Source organism: Curcuma longa, unplaced genomic scaffold (genome assembly GCF_044706935.1).
Source record: "Curcuma longa cultivar G26 ecotype Majalengka, Jawa Barat unplaced genomic scaffold, ITB_CL_G26_1.1 utg2646_np1212_2152390_RagTag, whole genome shotgun sequence".
NCBI classification, from domain to species: Eukaryota; Viridiplantae; Streptophyta; class Magnoliopsida; order Zingiberales; family Zingiberaceae; genus Curcuma; species Curcuma longa.
Genome location: NW_027435599.1, coordinates 239,104 through 256,846, shown reverse-complemented (window position 1 = coordinate 256,846; position 17,743 = coordinate 239,104). Strand labels below are relative to the sequence as shown.

At 44.6% G+C, this 17,743-nt stretch overlaps 1 protein-coding gene, 1 long non-coding RNA gene and 1 pseudogene across 2 annotated transcripts; 2 read left to right on the top strand and 1 right to left on the bottom strand.

The window, feature by feature from the left end:
• The window catches only part of LOC141820085 (SPX domain-containing membrane protein OsI_21475-like), an 8,625-nt pseudogene extending 283 nt beyond the window's left edge, over positions 1-8,342 (top strand).
• Positions 6,158-7,002, top strand: LOC141819854 (uncharacterized). Its single transcript, XR_012601103.1, has 3 exons — positions 6,158-6,480; positions 6,663-6,796; positions 6,877-7,002. It is a non-coding gene; the product is annotated as an uncharacterized LOC141819854 (long non-coding RNA).
• Positions 8,343-15,740: 7,398 nt separating the features above from the next.
• Positions 15,741-17,743, bottom strand: LOC141820018 (protein IQ-DOMAIN 17-like). Its single transcript, XM_074707297.1, has 5 exons — positions 17,618-17,743; positions 17,242-17,526; positions 16,886-17,155; positions 16,667-16,804; positions 15,741-16,592 (listed from the first exon to the last, which is right to left on the bottom strand). The coding sequence occupies exons 1-5, from the start codon at positions 17,741-17,743 to the stop codon at positions 15,816-15,818; spliced, it is 1,596 nt and encodes a 531-aa protein (XP_074563398.1). The 3' UTR covers positions 15,741-15,815.

The following is a 17,743-nucleotide window of genomic DNA, read 5'->3' as shown; positions in this document are numbered from 1 at the left end:
CTGACTTTTGAACACCTTCGAATTTTAAATCCCATTTCTCAAGCACCTTAAGACTCCGAATCTGACACATAGAATTAGATGTCTTTGGAAAGTTAATCATTCAAAAAATCATACACTGGAGTACTCTTTCATAAGATTGTTCCTTTTCGTTTGAATGTAAACCATTATGCTTTGACATATCAGTAGTCAAGATTGCGCATGCAATTGCCAATTCATTGTTTCTCTCGTTTGGTTCTGGAGTTTCGTTTTGTTAAGTGCAATGGTTGGCCAAGTTGTCCAATTTAGTGACGCAACTTCCAACTGTGTTACTGGTCCAGCTGCTGATATATTTCATGCTCAAGTATGCAACGGAGATATTACTGTCAGAATCTAGTGTCATTAGTGGTTACTACTTTGGATGGTCGATTAGTCAAGTGGCTATATTTCTGCCTGGCAGTCCTGGGACTTACAGTTCTCCCCGTTAACGCCATCGTCGGGACTTACACTAGCAACATGTTTGAAGACAGGTGCGTTTTGTTATTCAGTATATCTTAGCTTGGCAGCCTCATCGAGCTTACCCTTCACTCCGATTTTGTTTTCTTTCGAAAAGTGATATGCTCAGTATAGGATTTCTGTAACAAACCAGGCTAAAAGTTGCTTAATCTGTGTGAAAATTGTTGTTATCACGTTCTCTGCCCAAGATGCATTATTTCGTAGTGCCATCTAGAATAAATTTGTTTCGCTTTTTTTTCTTCTTTATGCAGGCAAATCTTGTTAGGCTCCGAAATATTAGTGCTATTGGGAATACTACTAAGCTTCAAAGTCACTGGTACATATGCAGTGCCACAATATGTCAGCTCAGCATTGATCACATTTGTAGCTGCTGAAGTTCAAGAAGGTAATTAAATTCGCTTACCGAAACACTAAAAGTATGCTCGAGTTCTTGAAGTTCTTCGGTGTTTCCGCATTTATTTATTGAAGTTCTATGGTGTTTTGTCATTCTTGAAGTTGAATTATTCAGATTTCTTCTATTGTTTACTTGAACTGTAGTTTGCTTAAAACTTCTCCACGTAACAAAATGCAAGCTTTTCAGGTGTGAATTTAGTCTTCCTTTCTCATGTCATGAGTCCCGCCTCGCACGCGGGACTTACAATGGCGGTCTGCTATCGACAGAAGCTGGGACTCTGGCTCGAGTCGTAGCTGATGGCACAATCACACTCGCAGGCTACCTAGGCGAAGGCTGGCTCCTAAACGTCAGCTTGCTCCCTTCTCTGCTAATCTGCCTACGCTCCATTGCCCTACTCTCCTCGCCTACAACTCCATGTATTTATGAGTGTCATCACTTGCAATCTTCTCTCTTTGTTCACAATTAGTATTTTGTAAAAATGTTCGAAATTTTCTATCAAATTTTTAAAAATTGTATATGGTTCTTTTAGAAGTGTAAGAATGGCTTTTAGTTGTATTGACATAAAATTTTGAATTAATTAATCTGTTTATTTATAGTATGTTCTGAGGATTTTGTGCTTGTACCTGGCTTTTTCCGATCTTGGATGCGGTTGTAGGAAAGAACAAGGATGAAGAAAACAGAGTCGAAGACAATAGAAGAAAGCAGAGAAGAACAAGGATGAAAAAAAACAGAGTTGAAGATGAAAAATACAGAGTTGATGATCGTAGAAGCTACACTAAAATACACTTGACTCCTTTTGATCGATCTAACCAAATCACGATTAAAGTTGATTCACCATCAATTCCAGTGCATATTGGAGAGGTCTATCTTGATCTCATCATAATTTATAAGATCCACAACCTTAATTTTCATGATTCAGAAATCAAACATACTAGATGCAAACGACAGAAACCTTACAACTAAAACCCACAACGATGACCATGAACGCGAACAGAAATTAACCTTTAGCAGACGATGAAATAAATCAAGTATAGAGGAAACAGAGGCGGAATGAGCGATCGATCGGATGGTGCGCAGTTAGGCAAGGGATACTGGAAATAGAGAGTTCGTCGCCCGTGCTGTCAACCGCATCAGGCGCGGAGAATTGGCGAGCAACGGCGGAAGCAGCATGGCGAGCAAGCCCAGCGTCCACGCCAGGTAGTACGCCAACAGTTGCTCATGTTCCACCGTGAAGGAGGAGGATAACATGGCCGGCGGCGACGCCTGCACCTGGTCGACGGCGTGGATGATGAGGAAGGAGTACCTAACGACGACTAAGAAGCCGAGGAAACTTAGGCATTTCCCAGGGAAAGCGAGCCGGCCGGCGACTGGAATAACAGGAAGATCGGCGGCGTCCATGAATCTGATGGGATATATAGAAGGAGAAAGAAGATTGATGGCTTGGTGAATGAATCGACCGTGGCGACCTCTCTTTTTATAAGAAAACTGAGTCAACTGACGGCGAGCGTAAAGTGGACATGACTCACAATCTAAGGATCAGATGAGACAGAATAAACACAAAGTAAAGTTGGAGAGCCAATTAAATTCCGCTAAGGTGGCGGATCTTTTTTTTTTTTTTTTTTTTTTTGCAGAAGAGAGCCAATTAAATTGATAAAGCAGGAAGAATATGGTTGTCATTTATATATCCTTGTTTGTGTTGGTCGTCGACCATTCGTATGTTCCAAAGAACATAAAGATTCGGCATCAACACAATCAATTAATGGATACAGCAGGAAGAAAATGGTGATCGTTTATCCAGCCTTTTTGTTTTTGTGGCGTCATCCAAAGAATAACATTGGCGAAGAGATTCTCATCGATCATGCAAATAAGCATAAGGCGGACAGGACATTCAACTAAATATATATATATATATATATGAAATTATATATTTATATATTTATAAAATTTAGTTAATAAATTTTATATTTTATTTAATAAATAAATAAAATTAATTAAATTTTATTTATTTAATTAATTATATATATATATATATATATCAAATAAACTCTTAATAGCTAAGTTGCCACCAACAAAGCTTTAAAACGTGTACTATATGGACTATAAGTAATAAATTCAGAGCGGATGCAGGTCAATGGCCATGAAGTTTGTGACCTTTTGATCCCGAGCAAGCAGCCCAATTATCCTTCATGCTTATTTTAATTATTTATTTACGGGAACAGAAAGAGATGGATGGATGGGATCTACAAAAATTTCAGTATAAAAAAGAATATTTATAAATTATTTTCCTCAAGCGATGAAAAATATATTACGACGGCGTTCCTTCGATCGGGTCAGTTTGACGCGTGCATCTCTCCCTGACGATTCGGTTTGTCAGAAATCAAAAGAAGAACTTTTGATGAGATGGATGGGATCTACAAAAAATTAAGCCATATTCTTTTCAAAGATTAAGAAATCGAGCAGGATTTGGACCTAATTTGAGGGGAAAGAGAATTAGTCAAAGAAAAGAATAGCAATTAAGCCATATTCTTAATTTTCAAATTAAGAGACAGATAATCAGCTCCTGACCCAATTCAGTTTATTCAAATAGAATCTATCTCAACAAATTAATACATTTTTCATAGAGCCATATATCTATGCGACTGAACTGATTATTACTTCGACGGGAGATATGAACAACAACAAATCAACAATTGGACTAGCTAGTTACATAACAATGATTAAGAACACACGCAATTTTAACACGCCGGACGGTTTGATACGCAACTGAGTTTAATTTGATGTATAGCTTCGATTTTTCTTTTTCATCGTTGAGCAGCAGCAGCACTGATATGTGCTTTGTGAAGTGGGAGAAGCACTGACAGGGTGAGCACAGCCGCGGCTGCCATGATCGCTAGGAAGGATAGGAAGGGCAGTCGGAGTGCCAAGCGGCAGAGGAAATCGAGCAAAAGGATCAACTTAGAGGAGGTCAGTACCTTCTTCTGCGCCTTCGCGAGCTCGGCGCTGAGTTGGCTGGTGTCCGAGTAGTAGAAGATGCCGACGGCAGTGGTAAGGCAGAGGCAGTCAAGGATGCATATGGCCGTCGCGGCGAAGAGGACGAACCGGTCGAGGTTGTCGGTCGTCCGGATGGGGAATTCCACCAGAAGCGTAAAGGAGATTGTGAGGAGAGCGTACGACCAGGATAAGGCCGTCTTATTCTGGCGTTTGAAGTCGCTCATGTCGGGGGCGGGGAGGGGCGTTGCCTCGGCGGCGGAGGCGGAGGCGGAGGCGGAGGCGTTATGTAGGGGATAACTGTCTGGTTGAGTGGGGAGGTCCACTCGGTGCGATGGCAAAGGCGGTGGAGTTTCGGGATCAGTTTCCTCCAGTGAGGATTCAGGGGAGACTTCTTCATTTCTGTGACCAAAGAAACCAAAGAAGAGTCGGAGGCATTGGAGGGGCATGGTGGGCGAGGGGAATTCGAGCTCAGGATTCAGGAGGATGATGCAGGCTTGACGATGTTATATAGAACTAAGCACTCGAGATCGGCACTCACATCCGCGTAAACCTATTCGCGACTTCGTGACTTTATGAGAAGGAAAAGACAGAAATGACCTTAATTGCAACATCCGACTCAGCATTCGCGACTTCGTGACTTTATGCGACTTCGTGACTTTATGAGAAGGAAAAGACAGAAATGACCTTAATTGCAGCATCCGACTCAGCATTCGTGACTTTATTAAAAAGACAGAACTGCCCTCAGCATTCACATCCGCCTAAACCTTTCTGACTCTCATACACTTCCGACGTCTCCTCAATCGGACCCTCATTCGGCAGACACAGTAGCCATCAACATCCTCATGAACAATCCTCCTATACTATACCACACCGAGGCATCTACATCCTCACCGAGCCAACACCCGCTGCCGCCGTCGACAGGTTTTTCAAGCGCAGGATGAAGAAGAGCGACGCGTTCACACTCGGTCTCTTCTTCGCCTCCTTCGATCGGGCTCCTATACTTCTTCCTGAAGAACCCATACTCGATCGGGTGACCACTTTGCCATCGCTTTGGGTTTAAGACTCATCGTCCTCATCATCACCGGCTTAATTTCTCTACTCATATTCCTGCTTCACCGACCCCGGCCCCGAGTTCCTGAAGGTGCAGGTGACGGTGCTGCTCTTCCGTGTGGGGCACTGGGGCTCCTTGTGTTAGCTATATATATGTTCCTCGCTCGCCACACCTGATTCCGCTCAAGTTCCTCGTACCGATCGATCATCGTAATCGCACGTACGTGGGTGTTCTCGTCGTGCTATTTCTCATATTTTTAAACGAAACTTATCTAAAACGGTCAAATTCTTTTATCTATATTACACTTAAAACGCGCTTATTTGGACGACCACTCACGTGACAAGTCACGTGGTGTCGATCGCCTCGATCGCCGGGGAGCGCGTATTTCCCTCCTTGTCTATTTTTTTTTTTTCTATATGTAAAAAGAAAACAGACTTATTTGATAAACCCTCCTTCCTCTCTCCGCTTACCATTGGAATCTGAGCTTCTTCGGTTTCATCTCCCGCGGCACAACCTTCCCCTTCGTGCCACCTCCGCCTCGGAGCTCACGGGTATCGGTTCCTCTTTCTTTTTTTTTTTAATGTTTCAGTGATGTAGTACTATGCGATCTCGACATGATTTTAAGCTTTCTGCAAAACTTCCGTTTGATATCAGGAAGTGTGATAGCGCAGAGAATATATCTTTCGATTTGCTATTAGTTTTTTCAGCATATGGAGATTGGTTTTCGGTGGCTGAACGTTTTTGAGTCTGCATAAGACGGAAGAACCTGAAACGTTCGCTTGTGTTCATGAAATTTCCCTCGTCTTACGGTTTTTTTAATTTTATTTTGGTTTCGCCGAGAAGTTTTCGCTGAAGCATGCAAAAAATTTGGCCTTTGATGAGGCGTGATTACGTGCGGTATTGAGCTTCTCTTTATTATCTATATGTAAAAAGAAAACCGGCTTATTTGATCACGTGAGTGACGACTACTCACGTGACAATAGGTTGGGTGATTTTTTCTTGCCAGCATTAGTATTTGCCCCTCCCTGTTCTCAAATAATGATGGGACGTCGTCTCGTCGCTTCGCCCTTTTATCTACTGTTCCTTCCACTCTTCCGCCATAAAGGACCGTGCCATCACGTGCTCCCTCTCTCTCTCTCTCAATCTATCGCTCTGTTCCTCTTCGTCCACCACCACACTGCCGCTGTGCAGCAGCGTGCAGGGCGAACCGCCAGCGGGCTTCTGCCCACCTCCCTCTCTTTCTCCTCCGAGTAAAAACGTGTCTATCTTTTAGTAAGACTGGAATAAAGAATTAGTTGCGCAGCTCGTTTAAGTGTAATTTATGGTTAGGATGCGATCAGATGGCTCGCTTTTTCTTCTGCTACTGGCTACTGCTACTGCCGCTGCCGCTGTCTTTGTTTTGGTCCTGAATCCTGATCCGCTGCAGGCGGAAATGGAAGCTGCAGCTGCTCTTCTTCTTCTTCTTCTTCAGATCGGCTACAACGCTGCTTCTTGCTTCGCGCTTTGCTTTTTGGCTTGACTGCCGTCGCCGTCGACGTCGCTAACTGCAAGTGTAATATATATTCCTTCTGCTGTTTACAGTGCTTTCTTCTCCATCGCATCGATCGGTTGATTTCTTTATTAAGCTTAAATTAAGCTTTTTATTTTTCTGATTTGGCGTGGTGTTGGTGTTGGTGGCAAGTTATCTATTTTCTACTTTCATTTGGTTGGTCTCTCTAATTGTTCTTTCTACAGGATTTTAGGAGGTTATCAGTCTCTGCAGATAAATTGTCCAAGGTGGTTTCCGAAGAAGTACCTGGAACATTGGCCGCGCTAAAGCTGTCTGGTCTGGAGATTGATGATTTAACTTACCAACTTAATATTCTTAAGTAAGCTCCGCTATGTGTCATTTATCGTTGTGTGTTATCATATCTGGATTCTTTTGAGGATGACATAGCTCTATATTCAGGCAAAGAATAACAGGGAAGCAACAGGAAAGGAAGCAAACAAATCCAAGATCTCAGGGTCGAAGAGGTAAACTTAAGACAAACTAACCCTTTTTTATGGGAATAGGCATAAGGAGTGTGTAAATCTCATAAATACAAAGTGCAAACTGTAATATAAGAAAGCTTAACATTAGATGCTTTAAATTTATGGTTCTTTAATTTAAACTCTGGATTACTGTTTATCCACTTCTTTTATTGAAGTTTCTGTAGTTGGATCCATAATATGATAGTTTGTTTTCTTGTTTTATTCAGAAATAAGTTGTTTCAATTTAAGGAAGCTTTTTGCCATGCTAAAATGTTCAGTTTCAAGATATGTTTGTAGGTTATTGCTAAAAGTTGTTTAGATGACATTGACGATAGCATTCAAGACAATCATGGCTACCTGATTGTGAGAGTAAAAGAACAATAGCATTCAAGAGAATCATGGCTGCCATTAGTGGTTACTACTTTGGATGGCCGATTGGTCAAGTGGCGATATTTCTGGCAGTCCGGGGACTTACAGTTCTTCCCGTCAACGCCATCGTCAGGACTTACATTAGGAACATGTTTGAACACAGGTGTGTTTTGCTATTCAGTATATATCTTAGCTTGGCAGCCTCATCGAGCTTACCCTTCGCACCGATTTTGTTTTCTTTCGAAAAGTGATATGCTCAGTATAGGACTTCTGTGACAAACCAAGCTATCAGTTGCTTAATCTGTGTGAAAATTGTCGTATCACGTTCTCTGCCCAAGACGCATTTGGTTCAAACTACCATTAATCGACGTGTCGAACATAGTCATTTCCTTAACAGCTTAGTATTTCGTAGTGCCGCTACTACTGAGGCTGCCACAGAAAAGTCTCCTGATCTCGAATAAATTTGTTTCTCCTTTTTCTTCTTTATGCAGGCAAATCTTGTTAGGTTCTGAAATATTAGTGCTATTGGGAATACTACTAAGCTTCAAAATCACTGGCGCTCAGCATTGATCACATTTGTAGCTGCTGAAGTTCAAGAAGGTAATTAATTTCGCTTACCGAAACACTAAAAGTATGCTCGAGTTCTTGAAGTTCTTCGGTGTTTCCGCATTATTTATTGAAGTTCTATGGTGCTTTGTCATTCTTGAAGTTGAATTATTCAGATTTCTTCTATTGTTTACTTGAACTGTGGTTTGCTTAAAACTTCTCCACGTAACAAAATGAAAGCTTTTCAGGTGTGAATTTAGCCTTCTTTTCTCAAGTCATGTCGTCTCGCCTCGCACGCGCGACTTACAATGGAGGTCTGCTATCGACAGAAGCAGGGACTCTGGCTCGAGTCGTAGCCGATGGCACGATCACACTCGCAGGCTACCTAGGCGAAAGCCGGCTCCTAAACGTCAGCTTGCTCCCTTCTCTGCTAATCTGCCTACGCTCCATTGCCCTACTCTCCTCACCTACAACTCCATGTATTTATGAGTGTCATCACTTGCAATCTTCTCTCTTTGTTCACAATGCGTATATTATGTATAATTTGTCGAAATTTTCTATAGAATTTTTTAAAATTGTGTATGGTTCTTTTAGAAGTGTAATACTTTTAGTGGAAGTGTAAGAATGACTTTTAGTTGTATTGACATAAAATTTTGAATTAATCAATCTGTTTATTTATAGTAAGTTCTGAGGATTTTGTGCTTGTACCTGGCTTTTTCCGATCTAGGACGCGGTGGTAGGAAAGAACAAGGATGAGGAAAACAGAATCGAAGACAATAGAAGAAAGCAGAGAAGAACAAGGATGAAAAAAAAAAACAGAGTTGATGATCGTAGAAGCTACACTAAAATGCACTTGACTCCTTTTGATCGATCGAACCAAATCACGATTAAAGTTGATTCACCATCAATTCCAGTGCATATTGGAGAGGTCTATCTTGATCTCATCATAATTTATAAGACCCACAACCTTAATTTTCAGAATTCAGAAATCAAACATACTAGATGCAAACGACATAAACCTTACAACAAAACCCACAACGATGACCATTATCGCGGACATAAATTAACCTTTAGCAGACGATGAAATAAATCAAGTATAGAGGAAACAGAGGCGGAATGAGCGATCGATCGGATGGTGCGCAGTTAGGCAAGGGATACCGGAAATAGAGAGTTCATCGCCCGTGCTGTCAACCGCATCAGGCGCGGAGAATTGGCGAGCAACGGCGGAAGCAGCATGGCGAGCAAGCCCAGCGTCCACGCCAGGTAGTACGCCAACAGTTGCTCATGTTCCACCGTGAAGGAGGAGGATAACATGGCCGGCGGCGACGCCTGCACCTGGTCGACGGCGTGGATGATGAGGAAGGAGTACCTAACGACGACTAAGAAGCCGAGGAAACTTAGGCATTTCCCAGGGAAAGCGAGCCGGCCGGCGACTGGAATAACAGGAAGATCGGCGGTGTCCATGAATCTGATGGGATGATGATTAATAGTGATATATAGAGAAGGAGAAAGAAGATGGATGGCTTGGTGAATGAATCGACCGAGGCGACCTCTCTTTTTATAAGAAAACTGAGTCAACTGACGGCGAGCGTAAAGTGGACATGACTCACAATCTAAGGATCAGATGAGACAGAATAAACACAAAGTATAGTTGGAGAGCCAATTAAATTCCGCTAGTGGCGGATCCAATTTTTTTTTTTTTTTTGTGCAGAAGAGAGCCAATTAAATTGATAAAGCAGGAAGAATATGGTTGTCATTTATATATCCTTGTTTGTGTTGGTCGTCGACCATTCGTATGTTCCAAAGAACATAAAGATTCGGCATCAACACAATCAATTAAATGGATACAGCAGGAAGAAAATGGTGATCGTTTATCCAGCCTTTTTGTTTTTGTGGCGTCATCCAAAGAATAACATTGGCGAAGAGATTCTCATCGATCATGCAAATAAGCATAAGGCGGACAGGACATTCAACTAAATATATATATATATGAAATTATATATATATATATATATTTATAAAATTTATTAACTAAATTTTATATTTTATTAATAAATAAATAAAATTAATTAAATTTTATTTATTTAATTAATTATATATATATATGAAATAAACTCTTAATAGCTAAGTTGCCACCAAAGCTTAAAAACGTGTACTATATGGACTATAAGTAATAAATTCAGAGCGGATGCAGGTCAATGGCCATGAAGTTTGTGACCTTTTGATCCCGAGCAAGCAGCCCAATTATCCTTCATGCTTATTTTAATTATTTATTTACGGGAGCAGAAAGAGATGGATGGGATCTACAAAAATTTTAGTATAAAAAAGAATATTTATAAATTATTTTCCTCAAGCGATGAAAAATATACTACGACGGCATTCCTTCGGGTCAGTTTGACGCGTGCATCTGTCCGAACGATTCGGTTTGTCAGAAATCAAAAGCAGAACTTTTGATGAGATGGATGGGATCTACAAAAAATTAAGCCATATTCTTTTCAAAGATTAAGAAATCGAGCAGGATTTGGAGCTAATTTGAGGGGAAAGAGAATTAGTCAAAGAAAAGAATAGCAATTAAGCCATATTCTTTTTTCAAATTAAGAGATATATAATCAGCTCGTGACCCAATTCAGTTTTCAAATTAATAGAATGTATCTCAACAAATTAATACATTTTTCATAGAGCTATATATCTATATATGCGACTGAACTGATTATTACTTCGACGGGAGACATGAACAACAACAAATCAACAATTGGACTAGCTAGTTACATAACAATTAATGATTAAGAACACACGCAATTTTAAAACGCCGGACGGTTTGATACGCAACTGAGTTTAATTTGATGTATAGCTTCGATTTTTCTTTTTCATCGTAGAGCAGCAGCAGCACTGATATGTGCTTTGTGAAGTGGGAGAAGCACTGACAGGGTGAGCACAGCCGCGGCTGCCATGATCGCTAGGAAGGATAGGAAGGGCAGTCGGAGTGCCAAGCGGCAGAGGAAATCGAGCAAAAGGATCAACTTGGAGGAGATCAGTACCTTCTTCTGCGCCTTCGCGAGCTCGGCGCTGAGTTGGCTGGTGTCCGAGTAGTAGAAGATGGCGACGGCAGTGGTAAGGCAGAGGCAGTCAAGGATGCATATGGCCGTCGCGGCGAAGAGGACGAACCGGTCGAGGTTGTCGGTCGTCCGGATGGGGAATTTCACCAGAAGCGTAAAGGAGATTGTGAGGAGAGCGTACGACCAGGATAAGGCCGTCTTATTCTGGCGTTTGAAGTCGCTCATGTCGGGGGCGGGGAGGGGCGTTGCCTCGGCGGCGGCGGCGGAGGCGGAGGCGGAGGCGTTGTGTAGGGGATAACTGTCTGGTTGAGTGGGGAGGTCCACTCGGTGCGATGGCGAAGGCGGTGGAGTTTGGGAATCAGTTTCCTCCAGTGAGGATTCAGGGGAGACTTCTTCATTTCTGTTACCAAAGAAGAGTCGGAGGAGGCATTGGAGGGGCATGGTGGGCGAGGGGAATTCGAGCTCAGGATTCAGGAGGATGATGCAGGCTGCATGGCCATGACGATGGTTATATAGAACTAAGAACTGCCCTCAGCAGTCGAGCTCATCATTCACATCCGCGTAAATCTTCGTGACTTTATCAAAAAGACAGAACTGCCCTCATCCGACAAAACCCTTTGTGACTAAAAGACATTCGTGACTTTATAAAAAAGACCGTGTCCGATTCTATGAGTGGTAGACCATCATAGATCGGAAGGCTGGTGGATACTGTGGTAGACCATCATAGATCGTACGACTGTGGTATTAATGCACGTGCATACAACAGCCGTCCGATCTATTTGGCTGTGGTAGACCATCTATGCAAGCCGTCCGATCTATGGCTGTGGTAGAACAAATATCTGACAGCTGTGGTATGCACGTGCATTAATACCACAGCCATACCGCATCCGCCCGATTATTACGGAATTCCATATATCGGACGGCTGTTGTATCCACGCACACGTTTGACTCCTTTGATATACCATTCCATCCCTTGGACATCAAACAAACGATATGGTATCAGCAGAGAAGTGACTCCCATAACTCCTTCTGATCATCTAATGTCCTCGTCTTCCCCATCACACCTCATTCCCGCCGCACCTCCATCGGACTCACCTACACTTCTGACGTCTCCTCAATCCGACCCTCATTCCCTCACCGAGCCAACACCCGCCGCCGCCGTCGACAGGTTTTTCAAGCGCAGGATGAAGAAGAGCGACGCGTTCACACTCGGTCTCTTCTTCGCCTCCTTCGATCGGGCTCCTATACTTCTTCCTGAAGAACCCATACTCGATCGGGTGACCACTTTGCCATCGCTTTGGGTTTAAGACTCATCGTCCTCATCATCACCGGCTTAATTTCTCTACTCATATTCCTGCTTCACCGACCCCGGCCCCGAGTTCCTGAAGGTGCAGGTGACGGTGCTGGTCTTCTGTGTGGGGTTCCTTGTGTTAGCTATGTTCCTCGCTTGCCACACCTGATTCCGCTCAAGTTCCTCATACCGATCGATCGTCGCAATCGTATAGTACGTGGGTGTTCTCATCGTGCTATTTCTCATATTTTTAAACAAAACTTATCTAAAACGGTCAATTCTTTTATATCTGTTATGATCGCGAGGAGCGGATCGAGGTTAGTCCAGTCGGATCGTGGTTACTCAAGTCTGAGAATGACTTGTCGATCTCGACTCAATATGATTCATAGAGGCCGAATCCTCCAGCATACTGATCCCCTAGTCGAGTCGTGTGGTTCGAGTCGGGCGAGTGGGGTCGGGGATCTCGTGGAAGTTCTTCACAGCATGGATCCGAATCCTCTGAGTGGACCGAGTCGGCCCTGCAGGCCAATCCGAATCCCTGACACGGATCCTCCTTCCCGAGCTAAGTCGACGCCCTTCAATTCTCCTTGTCCTGTTCCTTGAAGACCACTCCTTCCACTATACATCTTTGAAGATCCCCCTGACATCCCTGTAACCAATCAAGGTAATGCCCTGACATATGTACGTAATATTACCCCCAGATACAAGTCAACGATGGGATACACACACTCTGACTATCTCATGCCCTCTGACAAGTCCATAATAATGATGGAACCTTCACCATACCCACGAGGAGACGTGACTCTCCAGACTTATATATAAGGTTAGTTCCGTAGAGGAGGGAGGTATGCATTCTCACAATTTCTCCTTTCTCCTTACTTTCTGTTAGCCATCTTCCTCCTCCTTCACGGACTAACTTAAGCATCGGAGTGGTCGCACCAGGGTAACTCCTGACCTTCCTTCTCACAATCGTTGTGATTGCAGGTTCGAGCAGCTTCACAATTTCCTCTTAGCTTACCTTCATCCAAGTGTAGTTTTGAGAAGAGTCGGGACATCCAGGAGCAGATCCCAACAGGAACAATATCCATTACAGTGACTAAAATGTATTGGTCACTTTAGATTTAGCCAAAAATGGACTAATGTACAAATCTTACCCATAGTCCCTACTAATTAATTATAATATAATTAAAATGATCTATGACCTCCCATAGTCCCTACTAATTAATTATAATATAATTAAAATGATCTATGACCTTATATTTTACGTCATGTATGATCGATGCAGTAGGATCCTATAACTGACTTGGTCTAGTTTTGTGAATTGTATGGACTAATTGGCAAAAGCGAAGCTAATTATATGAATTCAATTACAAAAGCGTAATTGAAAGGATTAGAAAGTCATGGATTCTTATAGAGAGAGAAGAAGTGGCTTTGTTTCATGGCTTTCTCTTCTACATGGGTGAATAGAAATTGTGTTTTTTCATGAGTGAATCTAATTAAACCTTCAAAATTGCATAGATTAATTCTAAATTAATGTATCGGGCCGAAGAAACTGAGGAATTTCAATTTCAAAGGGAGGCTGAGCTGGCCGGCGACTGGAATAGCAGGAAGCTCGACACCGTCCATGAATCTGATGAGATGATTGTTATGGATGCTACTAGGATGTCACCACGCGTGATAAGAAAATTAAACCTTTGATCAAGGGGAAAGACCACGTTAAATTGAAGAGATTGACACAACTTGACATAAGTCAGGCCTTCTGGTTCAACGTTCTACCCGATCGGGCTAAAAATCTAATGACTCAGCTTGGCCTCTTGGACTCTGAAATAAGGATCCATGTTGTGGGTCCTTAACTTGTTCAACATAAGCTCTCTAAGATGTGTCAATCGCCAAGTTGACTTATCGATCTTCCTTGAAAAAGCTGATTCATCAATTTTCCCTAAACGCGACTCACTGGTCTTTCCTGAAGGCTAGCTTGTCAAATTTCATGAATGCCAACTCATCGGCCTTCTCTGAAAGCTGACTCATTGATTTTCCATGAAAGTCGATTCACCAGTCTTTTCAAAAGGTAGACTCATCGATCTTCTTTAAGAAGGTTGACTAGCTCTATTATTCCGACCAGCTATATTATTCCGAACCGACCCCTTAAGTTAGTAAGTCAAATCCTCTTAACTCAAATCACTTTAAACTACTTGATAACAATTTTAGTAACACGTGGACTGACATATCATAGCATGTGGAGTAATATGACACACAGATTAAATTGTACCATATATGACATGTGATTAATGTAGCATGACTTAGTATAGTGCGGGACGTAGACGATGGAACATTTTCTCCATCCATCCTACTCCTATTACACCATATAAAAGGAGTCCGCTTTCATGGGCTAAAGTATGCACACACATATATTTGCATTTCTATAAGCTCATCTACTGTTTCTTTTCTTAACATCCCTCGGTCAGAGATCTAACTTAAATGTCGTAGTGATTGAGCCAGGGTGCCCTTGACTTCTGTTCCAATTCTTTTTCTCTCTTAGCTTCACATGCTCTCTAGTTGTTGGCCCTATTATTCCGGGATCTTTAGCGACTCGGTCATCCCAAAGCTAATTGTCTGATGATTTATCTCGCGACGATCTCAAGTAGGAATAATGTTGATCAGCAGTGATACCGAAGGAGCAAAGAAGAGGAATGATTTGCTGAATGAATCGAGCAAGGCCACCTCTCTTTGTATAGGCAAACTGTTCCCATCATGCACTGGGAATAGGGTGCCCCCTTGCAACAATACTAAAGATAAACAATAAAAACAACCAAAATTTAAATTTTAAATGAAATGAATATTTAAAAGGTCATTTTTTAAACGTGCACAGAGGCACTTGAGCCGCTTCTTCGAAGACGAACCGGGGTGGACAGCGTCCTCTCTCTCTCTCTCTCTATAAAATGTCATTCAACTAAATCTAATGATCAGATGAGACACAATAAACACAAAGCCCAGTTGGAGGGCCAGTTAAATTGATACAGCAGGAAGAAAATGGCGATAGTTTATCCGTCTTTTATGTTTTGGTCAACGCTCGTATAATCCAAAGAACAATATTTGTGAAGAGATCGCGACGCTGCAGAAATAATATGGGAATTCATGGGATTATGTCGGTTGTTGAACTGGAGAGAAGCCGTTTTGATATCATGAACTGATTGCGGATGAACACATTGATGAAAGAAATGATATTCATGGATGGATGCATCCGACACAAATGATCAGATAATATATTAAAAACAATTCAAACTCAGTCAAACTACTATTCATCAAAGCATCAGGATCAGGATCAGGATCAGCATCAGCGGTTAAAAAATTAATGAAAAATCAAGTTGATGGAGTTCTCCAATGGCCGTCTTCCCTCCCTCAGATCCTTCTAATATATTATTATCATGGAGCTCACAGCCCGAGATGCAACGCAACGTCCCATGATTTCCCATCAACGCCGGCTCGCCAGTTGCCGGAGCACCCCGCGCTGCGCCACTCCGATTAATTAGAGATTACACCTACAGCAACGACGAGAAGAGAACCAAAAGTAGCAATTTTGAAGCAGATAGTGGCGAAATCGCATCGGTCGGCGGCTCACCGGAGCCACCGCCGGAGGTCCGTCGTCGAGGATGGGGACACCTCGCCGCCGACGCTGTCGTTGCAGGAGGATGACACGTTGGAGCGGTAGTCGCCGGCGAACCGCCCCGCTGCGCTCTTGAAGCTCGGGCTCCGCAGGCTCTGCGAGTACGGGTCGGGCGCAGGGAAGGAGAGCCTCTTCTTGGCGGCCGACCCGGCGCCGCCTCCCCGGTCGCGCTCCGGCGTAGCGGGTCGCTGTCGAGGCGCACTCTGCGACCGCGCGCGCGCCTTCGCTGACTCTGTCGCCGTCATGTAGTTCGGCACCGCCGCGGCCGCTGCCGGGTGGTGTTGCTGCCGAGGCCCGCTGCTGTGGTAGTTGTGCTGGCTCGGCGTCTCTACGGTACCGTAGAAGCTCCGGTTCTCCCGGCCGCAGCGAGGGCTGGCGGAGCGGACATGCAAAGGCCTCGCCTTGGACGGCGAGGGCGTGATCGGCGAGTGGTGGTGCGCGCGGTGGAGGGGCGAGCAAGGATGCGGCGGCACCAGCGGCGACTGGCGGCGGGGGTTAGCTGGAGTAGAGTGCGCGAAGGGACGAGCGGTGTCGATCTCCAGCGTCTTGATCGGATCTCGGTTGTCGGTGGAAGCTCGCGCCGCCTCTCTGCTGCTGGCTCTGTTATCAAACGACGCCCTCGACGCAATCCATCGCTCCTTCCACCGCGTCGGCCCCCGCTCCTCCCCCGCCGACGCTGCCTCGCCGTCTGCCTCCGCCTCGTCGGGGTTCCGATCCGGTCTCCACAGCTTTTACATATCCAATAGTTTACATCAGTCAGAATGTATCAAGAACAGAGCGATTAGATCCCAGATTTGCTTACTTGATGAGCGAAGGCGTAGGAGAGCGCTCGCTCACGCTTCAGCGCCGCCTCCTTTCGTAGCTGCAGCATCGCCTGGATCTCCTCGATGGTTCTCGGCCGGTCGTCCCAGTCGTCGGCGAAGCTGCTCCCTTCCCTCGACTGCGTGTTTACCGGGTTAACAAGTTAGGGCAGAGCAAGAAATGCGAGGAAGAGCAGAAAAGGTTGGATCTAGGTTTTCACCATGGATCGCCTCTCGGCGAGATCCTGAAGGTATTTGGATTCCCACAGCGAGGTGTCGCAGCCGAAGGAGGACTTGTTGCTTCCTCGGGAGACGACGCCCGCCGCCGACTCATGGGCAAGCCGCATCCGCTGGTCTCGAACCCTCGCCTGAACCCTAACTAGGGCTTGCATGCATCGCAGCGTCATGTTCGCCTGCTTCCGCACATTGTGCCCCCTCACCAACGCCTGCAGCTTCACTAGTCCCTTTAACGCCCGGAGCGCCCTCCTCGCCTTCGCCGGAGAAACCCAAACCCATTTCAGACGCACGCACACCAGGCGTCCGATGTAATGCCTAAGAGAAGAAAGAGAAAGCGTACCAAGTATCCTCGAAAGGCAGTCTGGATGACGACGGCGGCGTAGCGCTCCTTGACGAAACTGGCAGCCGACGGCTGGGTGAGCCGCACTACCTCTGCCGCCGCCTGAGCCGTCGCCACTGCCGCCTCCGCCGTCGCCGCCGAGGCCACCGCCAGAGCAATGGCGTGCCTCTGCTCCGCCGTCCCCGCCGCGACACCCACTGCCGTCCTCGCTGGCTGCTGCTCGTTCCCCGCCGTCGTCGACGCCGACGGCTTCCGGAACAGCCATCTCCGCTTCTCCCTCTTGTGCTACCGGAAAACGCGAAGTCAAAACCCAGCCAAGGCGGCATTTTTAGTACAGTAGTAAAAAACAAGCAGACAGTAAGTAAAAAGCACTAACCTTTTCTTCTTCCTCGTGCTCCGGCGGCTCCTCTCTCTGCCTCGCGGCCTTCTTCTCCTCCTTGGACGGAGACCTAAACGCGCGCTTCACCGCCGTCAACCACGAGCCGCTGCCCTTCTTCCCCAT

Excerpts from the sequence above, each read along its gene's own strand:
- LOC141820018 (XM_074707297.1), bottom strand. The coding sequence starts at position 17,743 with ATGGGGAAGAAGGGCAGCGGCTCGTGGTTGACGGCGGTGAAGCGCGCG. Across the intron at positions 17,527-17,617 it reads AGCACGAGGAAGAAGAAAAG|CACAAGAGGGAGAAGCGGAG; the intron begins GTTAGTGCTTTT and ends GTTTTCCGGTAG. Across the intron at positions 16,593-16,666 it reads CCTACGCCTTCGCTCATCAA|CTGTGGAGACCGGATCGGAA; the intron begins GTAAGCAAATCT and ends GATATGTAAAAG.